We start from the raw sequence: 24,928 nt of genomic DNA, 5'->3' as shown, positions 1-24,928 counted from the left end.
GGCAGGAATAACTTATTTTCATGAATCCACAAAACTAAATTCTTCAACATGCAAAATAAAGAGGCTTATAAATTACCAATGGTAAACCCCATCACATACCCAGGTTAGTATAAGGCATTTGGCAAAGAATATGTATTATTTCAACTTATTCAGTGTGAATAAACTAGTAGCTTTCAATAACAAGTGACTGAAGGTATCAGACAAAACTAAAAGTAGAGAGCTTACCTCTAGTTGGAAAGTAGGGACTTCGTTATACACCCTAACAAAAATTTCCCCTACAATAAGTTCTTTGGCATGATCGCTATAGACAAATTCTGATCCATAAGTTTTGTCACAATCACCCTTTTTAAAAAAGAAAATAGACTGTTAGATGTAAATCAGAATCATCAGTGTCTGGTTTATAAATCTAACCATATTCAATTTAATAACCTGGATAGCCTGGAATAATAGCCTGGAAGTTCCATTTCTTATCTAGAGGAAAAATGTGGGGGGACACACATCATAGCACTCAGTGCTGTACTAATGTTTACAACTAATAATATGAACTCTGCAATAGGCATGGGGTTACTTTTTAGTCCAAAGGTTAATATTATAACTCATTTTAAGATTTCAAAAGATCACAGAGGTCATCCAATGAAGTGTCTTAGAGCTAATGTTTATAAAGCAAGTATGACACTTGGTTCTTCTCACTCCACTCAGCAGATATTTGGCCTAGTCAGCTCTGGGGTGATGGAGCTAAGAAATGAACACATCTGGACTGACCTTTAAAAAGTAATACACTGAATGGAAGCGCTAGAAAATTGAGTCTCTGAAGGAAAAAAAAAAAAAAAAAAAAACGACATGGTAATATTACAGAGGTTGCCAAACCAGGAAGAGTTTCCATTTGAGGAAAAGGAAAAAGAAGAGGAATGGGAAAAAAAACAGTACCAATGAAGATTTAGGTTGAAATTACACAGAATTTAAGTTGGACTGAAATGATACAGAAAAGTATGCAATAAATTGTAAAGTGTTAAAGATGCTGGGTGCCTGGGTGGCTCAGTTGGTTAAGCGACTGCCTTCAGCTCAGGTCATGATCCCGGAGTCCCGGGATCGAGTCCCGCATTGGGCTCCCTGCTGAGCAGGGAGTCTGCTTCTCCCTCTGACCCTCCCCCCTCTCATGCTCTCTCTCTCTCTCAAATAAATAAATAAATAAAATCTTTAAAAAAAATTAAAAAAAAAAGATGCTATTATGTTTCTTCTGGTAAAAGAACAGATGTATAAAAATGTGAGACCTGTTCTCCCCAGCTATGCAATTCTCAAAACTTCAATCTATATAGAGTTCTGAGTGACTATCACAAAATGAGTTAAAAAAAAAAAAATCTTGAATAATTCAGGACATAACAGTGGTGTTTATTGTTTAGTAAGTTCTAGGCCCATAAACGTAATTGTCTGCTAAACCATCAAGTCTCAACCATCTACTGTATGGATTATGCAAGCCTTATCCTTATTGGCCACAGTATTGTCTCATTTTTTTTTTTTCCATAGCTTCATAGATTCTCCACTAGGAGGTGGCAAGACAGGAGAAACTGTTCGATTCTGATACCAGAAAGCAACGTCAATGTACTGGGAAAAGAGGCTGAAGAGAACAATTACAAGAGTGCTTCTGTAGAGAAAAATTCATTAAAACGGGGAACAACTACACATAAACAGGACCACAATCACGAATGTATCATTAAGTACAAGAATGCCATTCCTTACGTGGGCCACACATTAGGTGGAAAAACCTGTAGGCCTGATTAACACCAAATGGAGAAACTGTCTTGTCACTACTGAGTTCCCAGAGAATATTTTTTTGAGACTAAGTCACCCCAGAAGTTTATGAAACAATAACATACTTTTTTAATCATGTTTTCTTGTTGGGATTCAAGAAACTCAAGTAGTTCTGCTCTTGTAGAATTGTTCCATATCAAATAAGGGCTCTCAGTGTTGCTGTTGAGCATCTTCAGAATCTAGGACACAGAATGTTACTGTTTTGTAACATTTAGAAAAAAATAGTGCAAGTTATCATTTATTGAAACTGTTGATGACATGCCAAGCACCGGAATAAGTGCCTTAAGTACAATGGGCCTCAATAACTCCATCAAGTTTGTTGATATTATCCATTTTGCAGCTGAGAAAAATCAAAGCTAAGAGCAATCTAATGATTTGTCCCAGGTCACACAGCACAGCCCTTCAGCTGGGAAAAGTGGGATTCAAATCGGAGTCGGTGTGACTTCACCTCCTTAATATTTGCTCTGCTACAGTGAAAATTATGAGATAGTTTGTGCTGAAAACATTTAATAAATAAACACTTAGTAAACACAAGCTTAGAAAGAACAATACCATACTAACTTTATACAAACACATCTGAAAACAAAATCTAAGTGTCTCTGAAGCATACTGCTATGAAGGGAAGCAAAATTTATGGGCAGAGAGTAACTTCAGATTTTCCTGGCCAAACCCAGATTCAAGGCTGCATTAAGCAGTTATGAAGGCATAGCTTCTGACTGCTTAGCCATCCATGGTGCGGAATTTCCCTTTGTCTATTTAGTTCTCAATTAGAAGTGTATAAATAGACATTTGACTCTCCTTCAAATGTTTTAATACAAAGTTTTGTACATTTTACACTTATAAAGCTCTATGCTAGCAGGAAATCAGTGGGTTATTACTTTCATCTTAGATAAAACCAATTAACCTGTTTTTAAAATGTTAACTACATTTTTAAAATGTTAAAATAAAACTACTGTTTTAAAATGTTAAGTAAAATGATAAAAGAATACATTCTTAGGAGGGATGTCTGGATGGCTCAGTAGGTTAAGTGTCTGCCTTTAGCTCAAGTCATGATCTTAGGGTCCTGGGATCAAGTCCCGCACTGGGCTCCTTGCTCAGCAGGGAGTCTGTTTTTCCCTCTGCCTGCCGCTCCCCCCTGCTTGTTCCCTCTCTCTCTGACAAATAAATCAATAAAATCTTTAAAAAAAGAATACATTCTTAGGAGAATTTTAAAACTTTGAGAACTGGTGGTTTAAAATAAGCATTTTTAGGGTGCTTGGGTGGCTCAGTTGGTTAAGCGACTGCCTTCAGCTCAGGTCATGATCCTGGAGTCCCAGGATCAAGTCCCGCATCGGGTTCCCTGCTGAGCAGGGAGTCTGCTTCTCCCTCTGACCCTCCCCCCTCTCATGCTCTATCTCATTCTGTTTCTCAAATAAAGTATTTAAAAAAAATAAAATAAGCATTTTGAAAAATCCAGATGGGAGTTCAGACCAAGATTCTGAAATGCTTTTTTTCCCTCCCTGTAGTTTATCAACAACCTGCAAAGAATGGAAAGAATGTCTCACCAACAAAATACATCATGCTGGTGAACACAAAATTCAGAAAAAGTACAAGGATCAAGCATTTAAAGCTCTTCGCCCTTACTCAAGGGGCACTGAAAAGCAATGGCCTACACCAAAAAAAGAAGATTGAGTTAAAAAAAAAAAAAACGTTTAATAAATTCTAAGAATACTTTACATTTGGAACATTGAGGACTTCTTCCCTTACAAAAGTACTGGATAATCATTACAGAAAACATAAAAATAGCCTACAATTCTGCCATTCAGGGATAACTACAGTTAACATATTAGTATAGATCCATCCATCCATTTTTTTAACACCAAAAATGGGATTTTTAGCCTTTTCACTTAAAATACTTTAAACATCTTTTAATGTCTTTATGCCTTTACAATTTAAGGCTTCATGGTATTCTAATGAATGGATTTTTATGGTTTAATTCTTTAATGCTACATTCTTAGATTGCTTCTCAATGATCCTCACAGAAGAGGCCAAAGAGGTTGGGAGAGCTGTCAAAGTCATACTTGATTTCTGTCATGAATGCGTGTGTGTGTGTGCGTGTGTGTGTGTGTGTGCGCGTGTGTGCGTGTGTGCGTGTGTGTGTGTGTGTGTATTAGCTTTTAGGATTTCAACTTGGAGTCTAACTTAGAGATTGCTTATAAGAAAAAGCCAAGGGGCTCCTGGGTGGCTCAGTTGGTTAAGCAACTGCCTTCAGCTCAGGTCATGATCCTGGAGTCCCCGGATCGAGTCCCGCACGTCAGGCTCCCTGCTCAGCAGGGGGTCTGCTTCCTGCTTCTCCCTCTGACCCTCTTCCCTCTCGTGCTCTCTAGCTCTCATTCTCTAATAAATAAAATCTTTAAAAAAAAAAAAAAAGCCAAAAATAGGGGCGCCTCGGTGGCTCAGTTAAGTGTTTGCCTTTGGCTCAGGTCATGATCCCAGGGTCCTGGGATCGAGCTCCATGTCACACTCCATGCTCAGTGGGGAGTCTGCTTCTCCCTCTTCCTCTGCCCCTCCCACCCACTCATGCTCTCTCTCTAATAAATAAATAAAAATCTTAAAAAAAAAAAAAGCCAAAAATAGACTCTGGGTCTCCTAACTCACAGTTCTCTGCCCATTGTGAAACACCATTTCCAAGTTCATTCTCTTTTCCTGTCTCCTTGTGACTCAAGGTTGGTAAGAATTATGGTGGGCTCCAGAGCCGAGAATAATAAAGTTAATTTCCCCCTGCAGAAAGAGTGGGCTTATAAAGCTGTTATTATCAGCATCAATCCATAATAAACTGAATTTCTTGGATGAGAGAACAAACACGAACATTTTCAATTTTTAGGTTTCCTAGAGCAATCAACATTGTTATGTTGTTCTACTATTTAAATGATCTTGCAACAGTCATCAAATCCCAGGCTACCTCTGAAGCACATACCTCTGTAGCACTAACCACAGCAAGTTTTCTAGCAACATAGGGTGTCAGCATGCCAGCTAAACTTTTTCTTATGGTTGGATTTTCTGGGGTTGCCTGTTCTTCAGGCAGATATCCTCCAAGGCGACTTAGAGCACGGACACTCAGTTTAGCAAGGCTGTTGGCTACTTCCTGTTACAAAAAAAATTAAGACATTGAAGTAGATCTGTCATATTACATAGGTAACATGGTACCTTTATGTAATCAAAACCATATGGGAAAAAAAACAAAACAAAACTATATGGGACATACTTAAGGAGCAGAAAGCAAGTCCCCAACACTGATGTTAGAGCTTATGCATTAGAGCTTACTCTTTCATTTACACAAAAGAATATCAGAATCTATATACTCATTTATATCCAAAAGAGTACCTTGAAGATAACTGGAAGAAGCACACTTGGTGGTAGGGTGGGGAGTAGGGGATAGGAAGGCAGACTTGCCTGCTAGAGGAACATACTAACAATAGGAATAATGAATGGTAGTGACTAAAAAAGGAGAGACAGAAAAAATATTCAAGAAAATCAGTTAAGTACTCAAGTGTCGAGGGGAGGCTAGCCCCAACAGCCCAATATTACTGTTCTATTTCCCTGTGTTACACAACCTAATTTTGCAATCATAAAGGTGACTCTAAGTAATCAAGAAAAGATTGTAATCCAGTATATGTTACTGCAAATTCCCTCCCCTTCAATCCTTCTAGCACAAATGGCTAAGATAAAAAGTTCTGGGGCTTTCAGGCACCTGGGTGGCTCAGTTAGTTAAGCAACTGCCTTTGGCTCAGGTCAGGATCCCAGGGTCCTGGGATCAAGCCCCGCATCGGGCTCCTTGCTCAGTGGGGAGCCTGCTTGTCCCTCTCCCTCTGCCTGCTACTCCGCCTGCTTGTGCTCTCGCTAATAAAATCTTTAAAAAAAAGTTCTGGGGCTTAAAGAGCAATAAACTTAGTTAGCTAGAAAAACAGTTCGTGTCTGGAGCTATGGATAGCTGGAACTTTCCTGTGCATTAATTCGGCATTGGTTTGGGTTCAAATTCAAGATTAAAGCAGTGTGAAAGTTACCTGCTGATTTGTTTCCTCGCTTTTCTGAATGCCACTCTCTTCTAGCGTGTAGTCATAATTAAACAGATAACCAAGCAGATACCACAAAATCCCAGCCTGAAATAGGTGTGTCTGTAGCCAGAAATCCACAGCAAAAGAACTGACACATTCTACTCCAAGAGCAGCAACCCGTGGGATACTCTGAGAGAATTAAAAATAATGAAATTAATTACAGGGTTTAAAAAAACTCCCAAGAGAAACTGGTCGTGAATGTATGTCAAGCTACCTATCTTACTATGCAAGATGTTTACTTCCTCTTTTATTTTCAATTCCAATTTAAATCTGAATCCAATATCCTTTAAAGCCTAAAATTAAAAGTGACCCTGTGACAAGACACACAGAATTATCTTTGAAGCTAGTGTTAAAAAACTTGGGAATACAGTTTTCTTCATTTCTCGTATCTTTAATTTTTAAAAATAGTGATAAGGCATTAATAGCAACTCACATGCTAGGATCTTATGTGTCTCAGAAATATCTTTAGTGCAGGTGTGTGGATTTGCTTCCTTATATCAGAGTTTGTATTCTTATTAAATTCTTCTAAGGACATCATGTAAATATAGTTGAGAGATTTTCATCAGATTCCTTATTTCTAGATACCTCAGTCCAGGATCAGCACCCCAATCCTGTTCTCTTCCAACGCACCTCACCCTGTCCAGTTATCTAAGGCATCTCTCTCCTTCCCAGTCACTTCTTCCATCAACCCCCAGCCAGCTGCCCTCAGCAGTACCGGACTGGGAGGAAGTACTAAGTTCTCAGCTCCCCAAAGCCCTTCCCACCAGGCAGAGCTTGACTTGTTTCAGGTTTCACATGGTCCTTTACTTGCATTAAATTTATTTACTCTAGTCTCTCATTTATTTCTTCTCTCCCTCTCTTCAAATGTTCAGATGAGACCCGTTTCGCTTTACGTGTATCACTTTAGTTTTATTCCTTATGGGCCACCGTAAGAACAAAAGCCTCCATTTACATCAAGGGTGAAAAATGATTTTAGAGATCCAAATAATGCACATAAAAATGATTTTGGGAAAACAGTTTATTTATAAATTGGGGACTGGCTACTTACTTGACAAGAACACCCATTGCTTACTGCATCCAGAAAGCATTAAAAATGAAGTATACCTTGCCAAAATATAGCACCCGACAGAGATCCTTGATGATGCCAGGCATTTCTGTGATCTTCTCTCGGCATTCTTCAAACTGAGCGGCCACACTATAGCATTTGCTTATGTGTCCACACACCTGCATACAACCCAAGAGAGCAAAAAAAGAGTTACATGTGCATTCTTTATTTAAGACAGCAGAAATCAAATCAGCAGAGATTCATGAATAATGCTTAATGGTATATATCATGCTCCAAAATTAAAAACATTTCTATTGAATCGCCAGTATTTCTGGTTAAGACTTCCCATAGATGCAGGGTTGGCAACCAATGGCCACACAGTGCATGGGCCAAATTGACTGTGACCTGTTTTTGTATGACCAGGGAGCTATGAATGATTTTTACATCTTTAAAGGGTTGTAAAGAAAACCACAAAAATATGCAACAGAGACTGCATATAACCTGAAAGTCTCAAATATTTACTCTCTGGCCCTTTATAAAAATTGTTTGCCAACTCTGAATTAAGGTATCTTTGTCCAATCTATTAACATTACAGAATTACAATTCTATGTATGTACTGCACTTCAAAATAGAGGATGAAACTAAAAAGACTGAACTCGATTGTTTTAAATTCTAAAATCTGCTGGCATAAAAAAAATTATCACATAAAAAGAGGCCTTCTACAATAATCTCAATGAATTTCTGATGGATTTTTTATTTCTGATGGATTTTTCTATCAAAGAATTCAATTTAACCTTAATAGAAAGAAAGTCAGTCAATTAAAACACTACAGTGGGGGGAGGGAGCTCCTGGGTGGCTCAGTCGGTTAAGTGTCTATCTGCCTTCGACTGAGGTCATGATCGCAGGGTCTTGGGATCAAGCCCCACAACGGGATCCCTACTCAGTGGGAAGCCTTCTTCTCCCTCTCCCTCTACCTCTGCCTGCCACTCACCCTGCTTATGCTCTGTCAAATAAAAAATAAAATCTGGGGGAAAAAAAACACTATAGGGATGGATTACTGTATCTATATAAGCCGATGAATGTTAGCTGAACCTGTGGTAATCATTTCACAATATATGTAAATCAAAGCATCAAGCTATATGCCCTAAATTTATACAATGATGCATGCCAAATGTCTCGATACAACTGGAAAAAAAAATACTAGGGATGGGGGACAGAGGTAAAGAAGGAAATCAGGGAAGGGGGGCAGAGAGAAATGAAACAAGACTGGCAAAATGACAAATGTTTGAAACTGGGTGGTGGGAATAGAAAGGTTCACTATACTATACTCCAAGAAAAAAAAAAAAAGCCACTAGATCACAAGTGATTTAGTGCAGAACTTCTTAAAGCACGATACAGAGACCAATAGCATCAGTATCACTTGGGAATTTGTTAGAAAAGCATATTCTCAGTCCTCCACCCCAGAACCACTGAATCAGAAACTGGGCAGCAGGGGAAGTGGAGGTCAGCCACCCACATTTTCATAAGCTCTCCAAGTGATCCTCATAGATGTTCAAGTCTGAACTACTACTAGTCGAGTGTAACTTTCTTAGAACCATACATGTTAGCCTCACCTGTACTGACATATCAACTGGTTTACTAGAACGATTCAAAACAGCCACACAGCGACTAAATGCCTCCTGTAACACCTGCAGAGAAAGAAGTCAGCCATTAATTCTCCATTTGGACTTGAAGTCTAAAAAGTCTTTTCTGGTAGGAATAACATATTAAAAACCTTTTACTAATAGATACTTGGTAAATAAATGTGTTTTGCTCAATTAACATTTGTTAAACAAATAAAGGATTCCCTAGAAGTTTCTTTTTAAACATTCCCAATAAGCTATTTTGTAAGCAGCAAGTTTACCAATTCTGAATCCAATACTCTCCAATTCACATTATGAAATAAAGCTCCATTCCACCTTTAATTTTGACACTAGAATATGGAGACTATAATATGTTATTTGCTGGAATAAAGTTTAAGAAATTATATCAACTGTACTTGTACTTGGTGAATTCTCTATTGCCAGAAGTCATACAATGTGCCTGAAACAGCTTGAAGAGAAGCACAGAGGTCATTCCATATTACCTCAATTCCATTCTCCCTTCTGAGCTCTTCAGCATTGAGGGCTGAGCAGTTGACAGTATGGAAAGCCAGCTCTGTAGCAGCAGGCAACAATGGTGATTCTTTTGAGAAAAGGAGGTCATCTGAAGTTTCCATTGTTATAGTCCTAATTAGCATGGGGTAGCCTGCATATTTATAAGGCTGTAAATCTGAAATAATCAAAGGTTAGTGTTAGGAAAATGGAAAACAAAACAAAAACTGATTGTCATGGTTTTAAGTTAATTCTGACACCATGTTCAATTATGTTCCTTTAAGGAAAACGACAAAATATTTAACATCTTAAATGTCTCCTAATTCTGGTTCATAAAAAGAAATTAAACCTGGTATAAATCCCTTGGATCCTTCTTTTTCTAGCACACTTGTTTGGCTGATTTCTCCAAAATGTTTCCACCAAAAATAAAATATTTTCTGACAGATTAACTGAAGTGTGTAGTGGTTTTGATCCTTCACAAAATATCTATTTTCTATGTTGTCCATGGGATCTTTGTAACTTTTCACTTGATCACAGGCAGCACAGATAGATCAGGACCCCACTCCAGAACTTACTGGGTATAAATCCCCTTTGGGATAAGTGGGAGACACGGCCTGAAAAAACATTACGACCTTGATAACAAACCAATGGTGAGCCACAACTGCCACTCTCATATAGTTATTAGCCGTTAAAACATAGCAGTTTGAAAAAGACTTCTTTAAACTCATTCTGATTAGTGGTAAATGCCATATAGCTAAATGCTTTACAAATGTGTTCTGTTCAACTCATGCAAAAATGAGTCAATTAATCACTACTCTCAAATTGCTAGATCCCTATGCTGTCCTCTTGTCTTCAATTACCCAGATAAGTCCTGCTTATCTCAGATTCCCACTGTCCTCTCTTCCTTCTCTCCCAACATCATCCTACAGAGCAAATGGGTCTCTCACACAGTGCTTCAAGCCAAGTTCAGTTCCCAAGCCAAAGGATACCTGCTGTCTTGAACCTAACTTCCTGTCCCCAACAAAGCCTTTAAAGTTTACAACATACTTCTGGCTTTGTAGGTGCTGTTGTTACTGGAAACGGCCCTGCAAACATGCTGGAAATTCCCAATAACCCTGTACTCCGAAATCAGACCTATTTCTTCTACAACAGTGTTTTTCAAACTGTCCCACAGGATCAGAGAAGTTTGGGGGGTTTGTTTTGTTTTTTTAAGATTTTATTTATTTATTTGAGAGAGAAAGAGAGAGCATGAGCAAGGGCAGCGGCAGAGGGAGAGGGAGAAGCAGACTCCCCGCTGAGCAGGGAGCCCAATGCGGGGCTCGATCCCAGGACACTGGGATCATGACCTGAGCCAAAGGCAGACGCTTAACGACTGAGCCACCCAGGCGCCCCAGGATCAGAAAGTTTTGAGAGCTGTCACAGGAAATGAGAATTATGAGAGAAGCATATGATCATGTGAAAAGTTTCTATTGCTTGTTAAAGACAGACCATCCTTTAGAAGTTTTTAAAGTTGTAACAGGCACAGCCTTTTACATGTGATTTAAGAACAACATGAAATGATCCTTAAATTCCAGATTCATTATAGATCTCATTTAATGTTTGTTGCTAAATAGCTAAACACAAAAAAACTAACCTCCACAGAACACAAATGTCCTTCAGGAAGGAATAACGAAAATTTGCTGGAAATCCAAAATATTGAAAACCGTAGGTAAGAAGTAGAAAGTATAATAAAAACAACATTTTGGGCCTTCTGACAGAAAACTACTCTATTACTATATCTAAAATGCAATTCTAAGAGTCTTTAGCAACAATAACTCTAAATCTATTAAAATATGCTATAGAAACAAGTAACCTGGTAGAATTAGCTGGAAGGTAAACTAAAATTTGAGAATAACATATGCCTTACCTTCTTTATGACGGTTGAAGAGGATGCTCTGCGTTTTCAGAATTAAAATTATATTCTCTGGATCTGGTCCATCCACTATTTTTGCTGATTTGGTACATAAAAATTCATATGCTTTATTTACTTTTTCAAACATATCCTGTGTATGACCAAAGATAATTTTTAGTTTGGCACATCTCAAACCACAACTTCAACAGAACACGGCTGGCTTGCATTTTTACCAGTAACTTCTTTAGTTATTATTTTGTTTTGTTTCACATTAAGGAATTCATTCCGATTGTAATCTAGCTGGTATACTTGGAAGGTGAAACTTTTTCTCTTCCCCACAAATAACTTTTTATTGATCATAATACCATTACTAAAAAATTCTTCACTGGGTTTATACCCACATTGAACTCATACACACTAAAGACAGTTTCTGAGCTATTATAAAAATAGTAGAAGAGCTACTCTTTACTGAGTACTACAGTAGGCATTGTACTAAATATGCTTTACAAACATTGTCTCATTAAATCCTCCAAACAGCCATATGAGGCGTGTACAGTTATAGTCTCGCTTTTTAGATAACGGTAAGTAACTTGCATGATGGGCTAAGACTTACATGCAGGTCTGACTCCTAAATCCATGCTCTTAAACTGTTACAATACCGTATTATGTTCCTTGATCTACATGCTGATTCTTGTGTCAGGGTCATACTATTTTACTACTGTAGCTTTAGAGAGTATTTTAACATCTGGTAGGTTAAGTCTAGCACTTTAATACTGATTTCAAACATTTCTTCCTATTTTGTTTTCTCTCCCAGATGAATCTGAATTGCTATACATTTCTCAAAAAATCTGGAGCTTTTGATTAAAAATGTCTTGAACATATAAAAGCAGTATCTTTTCAATACCAAGTCTTTCCTAAATAGGAATACTGTCGCTAATAAAAAAAAACATTAGCCTTGAAATCAGTGGAAATTACTCCAAGTTTCTAGCAATAAACCACCAGTCTTAGTTATAGAAGTTACTGTGTGATTTCATCTTTTATGAATCTTTCTTGATATTTTAGTAGGAAGCTGGAAGAGGCAGGATCAAGAAATGCTCACACCTGATAACTTTAAGTCTGATCCAAATTTCTACTTTTTCAGTTAGAACAATATGAAGTTGGATGTAGTTAGAAAAAAAAAAAATAGTACCCAAAGCAATTTGGATGGCAATAACATCACCTACAAATGAATTACGTTCATCCACATTCCTAATGTTCAATTATTCATGTAACTGTCCATTAGAGTTAATTCTCAGACAGGAGAAAATATCCAGAAGTTACTAGTCACAAGGGCAGTCCTTTTGGTAAACTGAGGGAGGACCATTCGTGCAGAAACCATGGGCATGTGGGCTAAAAGTTAATTTAACATACAATGGGCATTATATTATGAGGCAGATACTAGCAGAGGAAGTGAATATATCTTTTCTCCACCTACAACAGTAATAGAGCAAAAGGAAGTCAATCCAAAAGTCCTAATTCCAAAGGCAGTACATACCCTCCCTTCTGGATTCTTATCAGGGTGGTACTTTTGTGCTAGTCTGAAGTAAGCTTTTCTAATCTTGCTCTCATCATGCCTGCTGAATAGAAAAATTATTTTTTTTAACGGAGTAAGGTGCAAGAAAAAATTTTACATCGTTATTTAAAACAATACTGTAAGAACTTTACTTTTATTATATATGATCATAAATCAGGCATCAAATTAAACCCAGCAAGAGTCAAGAAATTCTTTATATGTTATCTTTACATCTGAAACATAAAACTTCAATGTTCCCTATGGGAAGTTATCACTTCAAATTACAAAACCATATTTGAAGAACTAAGATATTTTTTTCAAGCTAATTTTTCAAAATGATAGTTCAAACTCTGTAATTTTAAGTAATTTAACTATCACAGCCTTGCCAAAAACATACAAATTTAGTCTATACTTAAGAAAACATCCTTTAAACCATTTTTCTCTAATATTATCTACTATAAAAACATCTCTAATAAATTAATGAGGTAAATCTACATTCTTATACATCTGTCACTTAGTGTCCTAAAGATAATGCTACGAGATCTCTTCCTCATGTATAACACAAACTGTAAGAGGAAGGGGTAAGATGAATACGTGAGTAACCACCATGTCTCAGAAATAGTGCCAGGTGTTTCACATCCATTACTTCAATTAATAGAGAGCAAAGACTGTACTAGCTAGGAGAGAAAAATGTTAATTCTGCTAATAAATTTGCAATAAGTGATAATCACATGGATATAGTTCCATATGGCTATTCCCAAAGGTGTATATATCAAAGAATAGGCAAAACATTTATAAATTGTTGGTTTAAGAATTTCGCCTTTGATATTAATATTCTAAGACCAGGCAGAAATTTACTACTGTAATACTGAAAATAACTCACGGCCCCTGTCCTTGAGGGAGATTAAGCACTTCATAAGCATCATCTATTGACATTGTAGGTGGCTTCTTTTCTACTTCCTTCTTCCAGGCATCAAGTGTATCTTTTAGAAGTTTAACCTTAAAGACAGAGGATTAAAATTTATAGCTCTTAGGGGGAGACGAACCATGAGAGACGATGGACGCTGAAAAACAAACTGAGGGTTCCAGAGGGGAGCAGGGTGGGGGGAATAGGTTAGCCTGGTGATGGGTATTAAAGAGGGCACGTTCTGCATGGAGCACTGGGTGTTATATGCAAACAATGAATCATGGAACACTACATCAAAAACTAATGATGTAATGTATGGTGATTAACATAACAAAAATAAATAAAATTTATAGCTCTTAATGCAAAACTATTTCAGAATGTAATTTTTAAGTTACAGAATTCTTGTGTTATATTTAAACTGACATTTCTAGGCTATTCAATTATTACAGTTCTCTGAAATACAAATAATCAGAATCACCTTCTTAGCACTGCTAAATAGATGGCAAGGTATCTGCTATAGGGCTACATCCCTCTTTTTCTTATGTGATTTTTTTTTAGAGGGGGTGGAGGGGCAGAGGGAGAAGGAGAGAGGGAGAGAATCTTAAGCAGGCTACACACCTAGCACGGAGCCTGATGCAAGGCTTGATCCAACAACCCTGAGATCATGAGCTGAGCCGAAATCAAGAGACGGACACTTAACCAAGAGACAACCCTCTTATGTGAAATTTTTATTCTCTGTCCATTTTTGTCTTATTTTTAATTGTTAAGTGTTCATGAAGTACTGAAACATTTTAAATTAGTAGATGATATACTCCAGTAAGAAAGAAAGCAGTATATGGTGGCATGCTTCTCAAGGTGATCTAATGTAATTACCAGTAAGGTGGCATTCAAACAAATCTAAGAGATAGTAAAAACAAGGGAGTCTGAGTAGCAGGTCAGAAGAAGAAAGCTAATATTTACTGCATGCCTTTATGCCAAGGAGCTAGGTGCTTTACAGACTGTAGCACTGTAGCAGACCTTTAATTCTTTTGTAAAATTTCAATAATACATGAAACCATTCAGATTCTGAGAGATAGCTCCATGTTTCCCACTTAATAAGTGATGCAACTAGATTCAAACCTAGGTCTGACTAAAAAGCCCATACTCTTCTATTACTTCATGCTGAATCCAGGCCAAGTAGCAGAGATACCTGTCTTCATTTGGTCACAATAAAGAGGCAGTGTCTACTGGTACAAACGCAACTGTTTGGAAATCTTTTTGATGGTAAGAATGATGGTATAACCTCTCCTACAGTAACAAGCCAACATGGGCACCCAGGCCTTTCCAGGCTTCCAGAAGACATTCAAGGGCTCAAGTTGGAGAGTTCCTAAGGGCACTGCTATATAAATGAGCAGGTCTCACTTAGTGCCTATGTGTGCCAGGAATTACGCTATTTTTTAATATGAGTTCTCAATTTTCCCAACCACATGAGATAGTTGCTATTAGCAGTAGTAGTACTATTACCATAACTGAGGCCTAGAGAAATCAGGCAATGTTAAACAGACCTATTAATGGCCCAGCTGACACTCAATCCCAGACTGCCTAACTCCAGTACCTGTGAGCTTACTCAATATGCTATAAAGACAAGTTTCCACCGAACTATTATAGTATATAATTATTATATATGAAATTATGTTTATATTTGTCAAAAAAATCAAGATTGTAAAGTTCTTAATAATTCCTCAAAAAGTTATCTTTTAGGGTGCCTGGGTGGCTCAGTTGGTTAAGCGACTGCCTTTGGCTCAGGTCATGATCCCAGGGTCCTGGGATTGAGCCCTGCATCGGGCTCCTTGCTTAGCAGGGAGTCTGCCTCTCCCTTTGCTGCTCCCCCTGCTTGTTCTCTCTCTCTGTCAAATAAATAAATAAAATCTTAAAAAAAAAAGTTACCTTTCAGTTTTAGATTTACCCAAATATACTGAACTATACTCAGAGTTACATAGTGTTTAAGCAAGAGGGAACACTTAAGGAAGCTATTATCCTTATCAGAGGAGGAAGAAATATCCAGAAGTGATTAGAGGCTATTTCTACAGTTTTGAGAAGGCACAAAATAATCTACTGACTTACCGGATCTTTAATGGGCCAATCAGGAAACCGGAGTGTATCACAAAGTTGTTTGAGGTAATAAATATTACAAAATAGTTCATTTTCTAGTTGTGGATAGTTGATTACTGGGATGGGACAATATTGATAAAGTGCTCTTGTGTTACTCTGAAGACGTGGTGTGAAATCAGCAAGATGGGCAGCAATCTTCTCTATCATGAGGCGCCTACAATTACAAAAATCTCCAAGAATTATGAAGGGATTATTTCAGTTAAAAAAAAAAAAAAAGGTTTTAAGACAGGTAATCACACAAGATAATTACATGGATCTTCTTTACAGTAATTCAATTATTGGCCTAAAATTGAGTGTTTATGTTACTGAGGGCATTCTAAAGTTAACTCTGTAAAAATCAATAGACATAAACTTATTTGTAGTACTTATCTATAAAGACAACTATAGATCAAAAGGCTGATATTCCCAGTCCTTTCAAAAATCAGTCATTAGAAGGTCAAATGGTACAGTATCTACATACCTCATGCAATGCATGAGGGCATAACCAGGGGACTAGGTTTCCTAGTACCCCAAAGAAGCCCACTACATGGTAATTTATTTTAGTTAACAATCTGGGGTCTGGCCCTCAGTTCAGCAAAAACTTGATTTGATTAGTATACAGACAGTTATATCTTTTAGATAGGGACTCATATTAACCAATCAGAGAAAAATATTAGATAGAAAAATTGTGTTGTAAACCTTTTCATATTCCTGCACATTTGTTGTTCCAGTGAAAAACATGACTGTCATACAGAATATATTCAAGTTGGTGGCTAGCACATGCCAAGTCTATGGGTCAACCTAAGGAGACAAGCCAAATGATAACCAGCAAATGGCACTGTGAGTGTGAAGTCAGCTAAGGGAGTGAATAACTGGCTAGGAAGATCAACTGCCATCCAGCTAAGAGGACTGAAGGGTTCACCACAGAAATGGTGGTCTTGACATTAGATCTATGAAGTGTGTACTCTTTTCCAGAGCCTGTATGGATGCTGACATCTGCTTCTGTGGCTCTAGTTTTTCTTGTTTTCACAGGCTTTTCCTCTTAAAGACATTCTTTAGGAATGCTAACTTCCACATTAAGGTCAAAATGTGCTAACTAGGGGGGTCTCATTCTAAAATGATTTGGGCTATCTCTGGTGTGATCCATTCTATGTGGGCAGTTTTTAATTAGTGGAGTACAGTTCTATTTCCAAATACCAAGGAAGTGTGTCTTGATTTTATCCCTATATATTCCTTGTATATACTGCCTAAAATTCTACCAGCTCTATAGAGTGATTTAAGAATCATCAGTGGTTAACAGGCTCTACCCTTACATTAAGCTCTATTAAGGTAACAGTAACTTTGTCAAATCATGTCAGAATAGAAAAAAGCTTACAGCCCTGTCAAACTCGTCACCTAATTTGGCACCAATGCCTGTAGCTTAGATCATGTAACTATGTGAAAGCAGTTCTTTTAACAGAAATCAAACCAGATGGCAAGATGCACAGATTCTGAGTATAAAATGCAAATGATCAATGGACTATTTACCTCATTTCACTGCTCCAGATTGCTTCTGGAGTATCAAATTCTCCTAGAAAAATCTCAGAAAACTTTTCAGGCTCATAATTTTCTAAGTAACAAACCATTGCTTCTGGAAGGATGTGCCCAAGTATACTTCTCTGAAAAATATCTTGTCCTTTTGTCTTTAAAACAAAACAAGACATAGAAACACTAAAGTTATCTTTCAATTTTCTAATAAATGGATTAGGATTAGAGAGCATTTTAAGAAAACAACTGGAACAAATTGCTCTTATGCTTTGGAAATTTACACAGAAACATGGCAAAATGTGAAGTGGAAAATGTCTGGTATTAACTGGCTTTGACATGAGCTCCCAAGATAGAATTAACACTCACTGGGGCTCCAGCAGACTGAGGTTCCTCAGGTGTCAGGTGCTGCCAACATTATTTAGGACAACTGGCTTTGAACCATGTATAATAGGAAAGGACAACACAAGGAGAGATCCCACAACGATTTACATCAATTATTCTGTGTTACATTGTTGGTTGCAATTTTCACCTGTACTTGCGTCTGTTTTCAAAAACAAGTCAGTCCAGAAAAATCAACATCTTAAAAAGCCTGTCCTCATGAATTGTGGCTATTTAGATGGAGAATATCTATTCAAAGTAATTATAATTAACTATTTTAAGGACTTCATATTCTCTGGCTGGCCAAATGGAATCAGGATAATGACCATACTTTATCATACTAAATTTTAAAACTCATTTCTTTACCTGAGAGAAATAAAATCCTAAGGACTATAAATACTTTTCATTTTTCTTTCTAGGCAAATTGAGAATGTTTTATTTCTCTAGGATCTGACAAAGAGACAGAAGAAAAAACCCAGACATGGTTTTACCACCTAGTGCCAAGACAAATTAGACGATGAATACTTCCAGGCTTTTGGCTAATAAAAATCATAAATTCACTATCCGTTAAATTTTGGGATGAAGAAATGTTTGCTCTGTTCTTATAGAATACTATTATTTGGTAATTCCTGCATCCAGAGTTCTGTTACAAACACAGTTTTGCCCTAATTAACCAAAATATTGTTAGGTGAAATGACATATCATTTCTCATGTTATAAAAACTTGAAAAAAAGATTACATACGCATAACTGTACAAAAAAAGGGAAAAAAGAATGCTAGAAAATGTCTAATGCTATGCTACGGTGGTAGCATTAGAATTTTTTTTTTAACTTTTTTTATATTCTCATTTTCTATTTGTATAAAACTGTAGAAATTACGCTGCCATAGGCATCACTTTAACATCATTAGATTATTTTCCAGGGCTTCACTGGCTTCTCTAAGAAAACATGCAGTTTGATCTAGTGTCCACTGTCAAGGTGGCATAAACATTCCTTGATTAGTCTCCTCAACAGTGGTCTGGTTTTGGTTTATTCTTCTGCTCTCAATAAAATCTGAAAATCAATGTTCCATGAAAATCCTAACAAAATTTGAAACATCTTTCAGTTATGTTTTGACAATAAGTACCTCTATAAAATGTAGGTATAAGGTTTCAGGTTGTCAAAGCTATCTGGATGAGTCTTATCTTTTTTGGACACTTTAGAGCACCTGAAAAATTAAGTAGCTTCAAAAAAGAAACTTGGCATTTCTGCCACCTTGTAATCTGAACAAAAAGAAGGCTGAAGTCTTAACTGAATTTTAGCTGATTATATGAGATTCAGGTATATACTCAAGTATTTATGAAAATTATTAATCTAAATTTTACAAAAAGGAACAAGTTATATTCACAGCAGTGTCAAGTTATAATTCATATCTGAAATTTCAATTTTAAATCTAATGGGCAACATTTATTTTCATTAAAAAATATTAGCTTAAGACTTTCTATGTACAAGGTACCACAAGAATGTGAAAAATGAGTGAAACAGTACCTGCCCTCAAGAGCTTACAATCTAGTAAACATACACAGCTCAGGACATTTAAGTGCCAAGACAGCTTATCCAGTGTTAAGTTATATATTCAGAGGATTAATCTGGCTTACCTCCTCTGACTTGAAAGCCTGTTTGGTATGCGTGTACTTCAAAAATCTAGGGAAAAAAATGACTTGTCAGACATAGGAACTGATTTAAATTTAGTAACCTTAGATTTCTAAAGATCAGATTTTTTATAGATAAATAAAAGCCACAAAAGGCAACTTGTAAATACATATTCCCAAACTGTTTTATTTCTAATTAAGAAATTAAATGAATTAGGAAGATTTTTAAATTATGGTCATATTAAGATTATGTAATATTATGAAAAATACCCAATTTGAAGAAAAAGCAAAATGTAAAACTGTATGTGCAATATGAGTATATTTAAATACATATATTAGAATTGTATTATAAAAGATGGTGACAAATTCTTCGATTAGATGTGGTAAAGTGGTGTGATTCTGAGTTATTTTTTACCCATTCTAATTTCCAAATTTTCAGACATATAATTAAACAGCTTTTATAATGAAAAACTTAACAAAAGCAATGATATACTCAAAAAATAATCAATTAAAAAAAATTTATCCCTGTACATTTCAAATAATAGCTTTAAGATTACCACTAAAGTTCTTACCGAGCAACAGGAAGCACATTGGAACCTGTATACATCATGATAAAGAAAAATACTCCACTAAGATAAAGACGAGGTAACTGTGGGTTATCTTGCATGATATGGTATAACAAAATCGCAACCTTCTCAACAAGGATAGGGTCAAAGGTCAGCAGTAGCTAAAAAAATAAAATGTTTTTGTTACTGGATTATAAAAAAAAACTTGTAATAACATCATTTACCTTAAGTTTATGTATTTCATGTGAAGTTATAGTTTCTTATAAGTTATAAAAGAAAAATTTGTGGGATTTAGTAAGCTTGTTTGTCTACCAGACTCAACAGATTTGAAAATTAGTTCATCTGAAAGATTTGAAAATTAGTTCAAAATGAACTTAATGCAGATAGTATAACACTGAGAACTGATCAAAACTTATTCAGAAAAGGCCCAAAGATGCCTGAAGCTATGTTGTCATGGTTATAGGTAAAACTGTTTCTTATGCAGGAATCTTCCTGAATGGACTTCTTTGTTAATGACAAAAGAAAAAAGAAAAATAGCTATGCTCTGGGTTAGTTTCAGAACATGAAGCATTCCCTGAAGACTACTTGAGAACTCAAGGAGCAGAGCAGAGAACAACTATCAGTGGACACTAACAGCACTAAAAAATAGATGTACAAGTGCAAGTAGAGGGCAAACGGTAACTGAATACCAGCAGTACTTCTACTACTGCCAGATAGTACCAAGAGATGGGGGTCTCTGGAAATTCGAGCTAGGGGTACTGGAGGGAGTACCTGGGACTACTATAATGAATCCAGGCTTTAAAAAATCATACAGAGTTGCTGTGAATAAACACTTGGTAAAAATATTAGTAAGTTTTATCTTAATATAAGTGGCATTTCAATTTTCTATAAACACTTCCCAAGAATCCCCAATGTTGGGTCAAATGCTACCAGTAAAAAAACTGCACTAATGAGTAAATACTAGCTCACATTAGGAGGTCAAAGTTGTAGACTCAGTTACAAGACTGAGTTGCTATATGTCTTTAAATAATTTGGATTTCTCTGTGTTTTGGTGTCTTATCTGTTCGAGTTGTTTAGACTGTTTAGTACTATGACATATTTTATAAAGGGAAAATTTAAAAAAAAAAAAAAAGGAAAGACAAATTGAGATACAGTAGCACAGGATTTTCCCTAGTTTAACAGCAGTTATAGTTCAAGACTTGGTATCACTTTAACAAAAATATGTGAATTAGCAGGCAAAAATTCAGAATATTTGAAATTACGACTATACCAGAAAACCTAAGACATTCCATTCACTATATCTTAGACACAGTCCAAAAATTCTGAAGATGTTATCAAAAGGTCAAGCCAGCGATTGCTCTTAAAGTCAAATGAAGTACAGAAATCTGTACCGACCGATGTAAACAGTATGTTCCTGAAAACTACTATAGCTGCCTGTGTTTAGCAAGATTACAATATCCCAGAATGTGGGAAATTAAGGAAAAACAAAAAGAGCTTCTAAAAAAAATACTTTTTGAACTTAGTATAAAAGATATAGGTGGTATATATTATTAAGAACAGATAGGCTGGACGCCTGGGTGGCTCAGTTGGTTAAGCATCTGCCTTTGGCTCAGGTCATGATCCCGGGGTCCTGGGATCGTGTCCCCCCTGCTCAGTGGGAAGCCTGCTTCTCCCTCTGCCTGCGGCTCCCCGCTTGTGCTCTCTGACAAATAAATAAAATCTTTAAAAAATAAAAAAAAATTTTTAAAAACGGACTCTTCCAAAGTGTCGTGTTATGCCAACCACATCTCTTAAAAGTTTTTTAGTCATGCTTTCCTGGCCAGAAATTCAACAGTGTTTGCATTTACCCCTTTCTTTCCAGTTTCCTAAGTCTTGGAAAAATACTTGGGAGAGGCAGATTTACTAGGCCTTTACCTACATGTCCAGAATAGAAAAAAATCCCTCTCTCCTCATGCCACCTCACATATGCAGCCACATAATCCTCTGGGCTGGAGTGGGTGTTAGGTTACAAGAAAAATAATTGCAGCACTCTTTCATTTAAGCAGTGAAACAGAAAGGTCCACAACAGAAAAGCATACAAATTTTGAAATGTTGATATGCTTAAATAACAGAAGTTGTGGGGGGGAGTTGATAGGTTACTGTCACTGTCGTATTTCAGAGGACTTTTTCATTATCAGTGACTTACACAGGCACTTGCACACCTATGAATGTAATAATATACAAACTAAGTAATTCTCCTCTCCCTTTTCACATCAATGTACAACTGATGTGTACAAATAGCACAAGTTACTGCCATACACTTTAAAGTCACGTCATGCATGGTTAAGATAAAAAACGGGATTTGGGGGCACCTGAGTGGCTCAGTCAGTTAATCGTCTACCTTCGGCTCAGGTCATGATCTCGGAGTCCTGGGATCAAGTGGCGCATCGGGCTCCCTGCTCAGCAGGGAGTCTGCTTCTCCCTCTCCCTCTCCCCCTGCTTGTGCTCTCTCTCTCTCTCTCTCAAATAAAATCTTTTAAAACAAATGAAGAGACTTAACAACAGGATATTTAATAGACAGGAGGGAAACACCGACCTGAAATCTCTGGGACCTGACTTATTTGGATTTAATACTAATCTGGTTAGCCTAATTCCAAAAAAGCAGAATAATGAGGGGGAAAAACGAAGAAAAAATACTTTAGTATAACCTACATTAATTCCAACTCAGTGTGCTGGGTCAGTTGCTATCCATGAAAACACTGAACTGAAAAGAGTCAAACTCTGAGCAAGCTGGCAAGACTGCTGTGATATTTCTTAGAACATAGCCGACCACATGTCCACTTCTGTGGCCCACTGGTATGCTTCTCAGGAGTTCTAACTTCAACGGTGTGATTTAAGAAATGCATAATAAATAAAACCTTTTGAGAGTAATTCTGGAGTCTGGAGGCTTCCTATGTTTAGGTTCTTGTATATACAATCTTCCAGAGTTTATTCAGAATATCGACTCAATTAGGAGTAAGTGAAATAAATGTAAATCAGGGTTCAGGCTTTTTGGAAATGGAATACACTACAATAAACAATGAGTAGGGCTCATGCCAAAACTGAATAAGGGAGAATGATTCTTAAAATACTGTTCCTAATTTGGTAACATAAAGATAACTCACCTGAATAATATGGGGAAGGCAAGCGCTATCTGATAGGAGTCTTTTCACTCTCGGTAAAGGCCGAATGATGGCATTATCTTGATCCCTAGAAAGTATTTTCTAAGGTCAACATTTAATATATTTATTAAAATTTGTATGTGCAGAGGATATGACATTCTACTAGGCATGAAGCATGTTACCTTACTTTTTTGTTAATGAAGACTAAGCTCTCATACAGCTGGGAACATGATTAGGTATTTTGGTTTAAATCTATTTGGCTGCTTAATATGACTTCATTTCCTTCCATAAGATTTCCTTGAAAAACAGTACCCTAGAAGAGCCAAAGACTCTTATTTATTATTTAATTGATTAAACTTGGTGTTGTCCAACACACTGTCAGAGGATATTTCCCCCCAAGGGCATATCTAACTTTGTCACATAATTTTAAACCTTAACTATTCTCAGGATTTTCCACATATAGCTTTAATTTTAATGCTACAATTCCTTCTAAATGCTAATTGTATACTTTTAAGTCTGATCTGAACTTTAAAGAGAATTGGAACTATGAAAGCCTCAAGTGTTATAAAACTGATAGTTTCTCAGTAACTTCCATCACAAAATGTCTCTAGTAGAGTAATAAACAAAATGATACATAATATGCAAATATTCTATAAATATCAAAAAGTTCCATGCAACAGTTATAATTATCACTCTAGAACACAGTCTCACCTTCACTTGTCAAGTGGGACAAGATGCGGGGCAAGATGTGGGCTTAGACTCAAGTTCTATACCAGGAGTGGCTAACCTGACAGATAAGGAGCCAGTGGCACTCACCACTGTCTACAGGCTTCAGTATGTTTATTTCAAATGTTCATATCTGATTCGCAGCAATGTGACAATTGTTACTGTTGCTAGAGTGCAGCTAGTAAGCCTCAATTTGGGAACATTATTTGAAGTCTCCTAGAGAACGTCACTTTTTAGCTACTTTTTCAATATATTTTGCAAATTCTTTATGTTTCAAAAGCTCCAAAACTCAAAGCAGCATTCCCTCAAGGTCACAAATGGAACATCTTTGCTCTAAATCATCAGGGTAATCCCATGTTGTTACTGAGGAAGCTCCCATGCAAATGGAGAGAACAAGATTATTTTAGAGTCCCTGTTAACCATGGAAATGTTCAATTACATTTTACCTGCTTGGGAAATATCCACACATTGTGATCAACATGTTCAATATAAGGGTAGCAAGGTCAGTTTCATTTAGAACAGCCTGTCCACTGGCTAACAGACACCACTTAAGCTGAGGTATTGCCTGAAGTGGTCGCCATCCATCCATGCCTTGAGCCCAGCATCTGGTTTTTGCATTTAACATTCCTTTAGTCCACAATTCTTGCATCTAAATCAATGGAAGGCACCGTTATTACAAACACAAACAAAGCAAAATGAGGTTTGCTAAGGTTTTCTATTTTGTGGTAAATACATGAACTATGGTAATAAACATCCAAGTTCACTATCAAAAAACAATAACAAACTTCTGTTGACAAGTCTTCAAGAACCTGAAATAGGTTACTAATATAAGAAAACAACCATTTAGTTGGCCAACCTACAGAGCATAAAGAACATTGGAAAGAATGAAAACAACAGGCAGAGTGTAAAATGACCAAAATATATACAAGCAGAAGGCTTGGTCTTCTATAAAACTATCTTTGGCTAAATTTGAATTGAGCCTGAGAGGGCAAGATCAAGTATCAGCAGATGTTAAGATGGAAATTGCCTTTGGAGTGCACAGGCAATTTTCAATGAATTTCAGACTGCATATTAAAAAATTTACCTATTCATTCCATATAGAAGCGTTATAGTTTGAAAAGCCTTAATATCTATAATATTATAATACCTTACAATTAATTATTAAGGTAGCAATTGCTATTATTATTTAAAATTCACTAAAAATCTAAGTGCTACCTCTGTAACAACAGCTTATAAACAACAAGGTTTGAAGACATGACTGTGTGTCTGTTTCTGTGTGTGTGGTTCTTTCTAACGGCAAGCCATCTAATCCTTCATGGGGAAACTGAATGGCAGAGCTCTTGGAGGTGATGACAGTACTTCAAATCACAGTTTGAAAGTACTCAACCTCTCTCTCTATGT

General features: G+C 36.6%; 1 protein-coding gene across 5 annotated transcripts in view; it reads right to left on the bottom strand.

Moving 5' to 3' along the window:
• Positions 1-24,928, bottom strand: part of DNAJC13 (DnaJ heat shock protein family (Hsp40) member C13) — a 121,383-nt gene that overhangs the window by 26,098 nt on the left and 70,357 nt on the right. For all 5 annotated transcript variants that reach the window (XM_027583525.1, XM_027583527.2, XM_027583524.2 and 2 more), the window contains 16 exons: positions 23,974-24,176; positions 22,805-22,889; positions 19,668-19,822; positions 19,102-19,147; positions 17,088-17,242; positions 15,534-15,735; positions 13,407-13,522; positions 12,506-12,584; positions 10,987-11,122; positions 9,074-9,258; positions 8,562-8,636; positions 7,008-7,127; positions 5,853-6,032; positions 4,766-4,933; positions 1,875-1,988; positions 226-342 (listed from right to left, as the gene is read on the bottom strand). In XM_027583525.1, the coding sequence (XP_027439326.1) occupies positions 226-342; positions 1,875-1,988; positions 4,766-4,933; positions 5,853-6,032; positions 7,008-7,127; positions 8,562-8,636; positions 9,074-9,258; positions 10,987-11,122; positions 12,506-12,584; positions 13,407-13,522; positions 15,534-15,735; positions 17,088-17,242; positions 19,102-19,147; positions 19,668-19,822; positions 22,805-22,889; positions 23,974-24,176 (2,136 nt within the window). The remainder of the gene's footprint in view (positions 1-225; positions 343-1,874; positions 1,989-4,765; positions 4,934-5,852; positions 6,033-7,007; positions 7,128-8,561; positions 8,637-9,073; positions 9,259-10,986; positions 11,123-12,505; positions 12,585-13,406; positions 13,523-15,533; positions 15,736-17,087; positions 17,243-19,101; positions 19,148-19,667; positions 19,823-22,804; positions 22,890-23,973; positions 24,177-24,928) is intronic.

The sequence above is a fragment of the Zalophus californianus genome, chromosome 1 (genome assembly GCF_009762305.2).
Source record: "Zalophus californianus isolate mZalCal1 chromosome 1, mZalCal1.pri.v2, whole genome shotgun sequence".
In the NCBI taxonomy this organism is placed as follows: domain Eukaryota; kingdom Metazoa; phylum Chordata; class Mammalia; order Carnivora; family Otariidae; genus Zalophus; species Zalophus californianus.
This window is presented reverse-complemented; position numbering and strand designations above follow the sequence as displayed.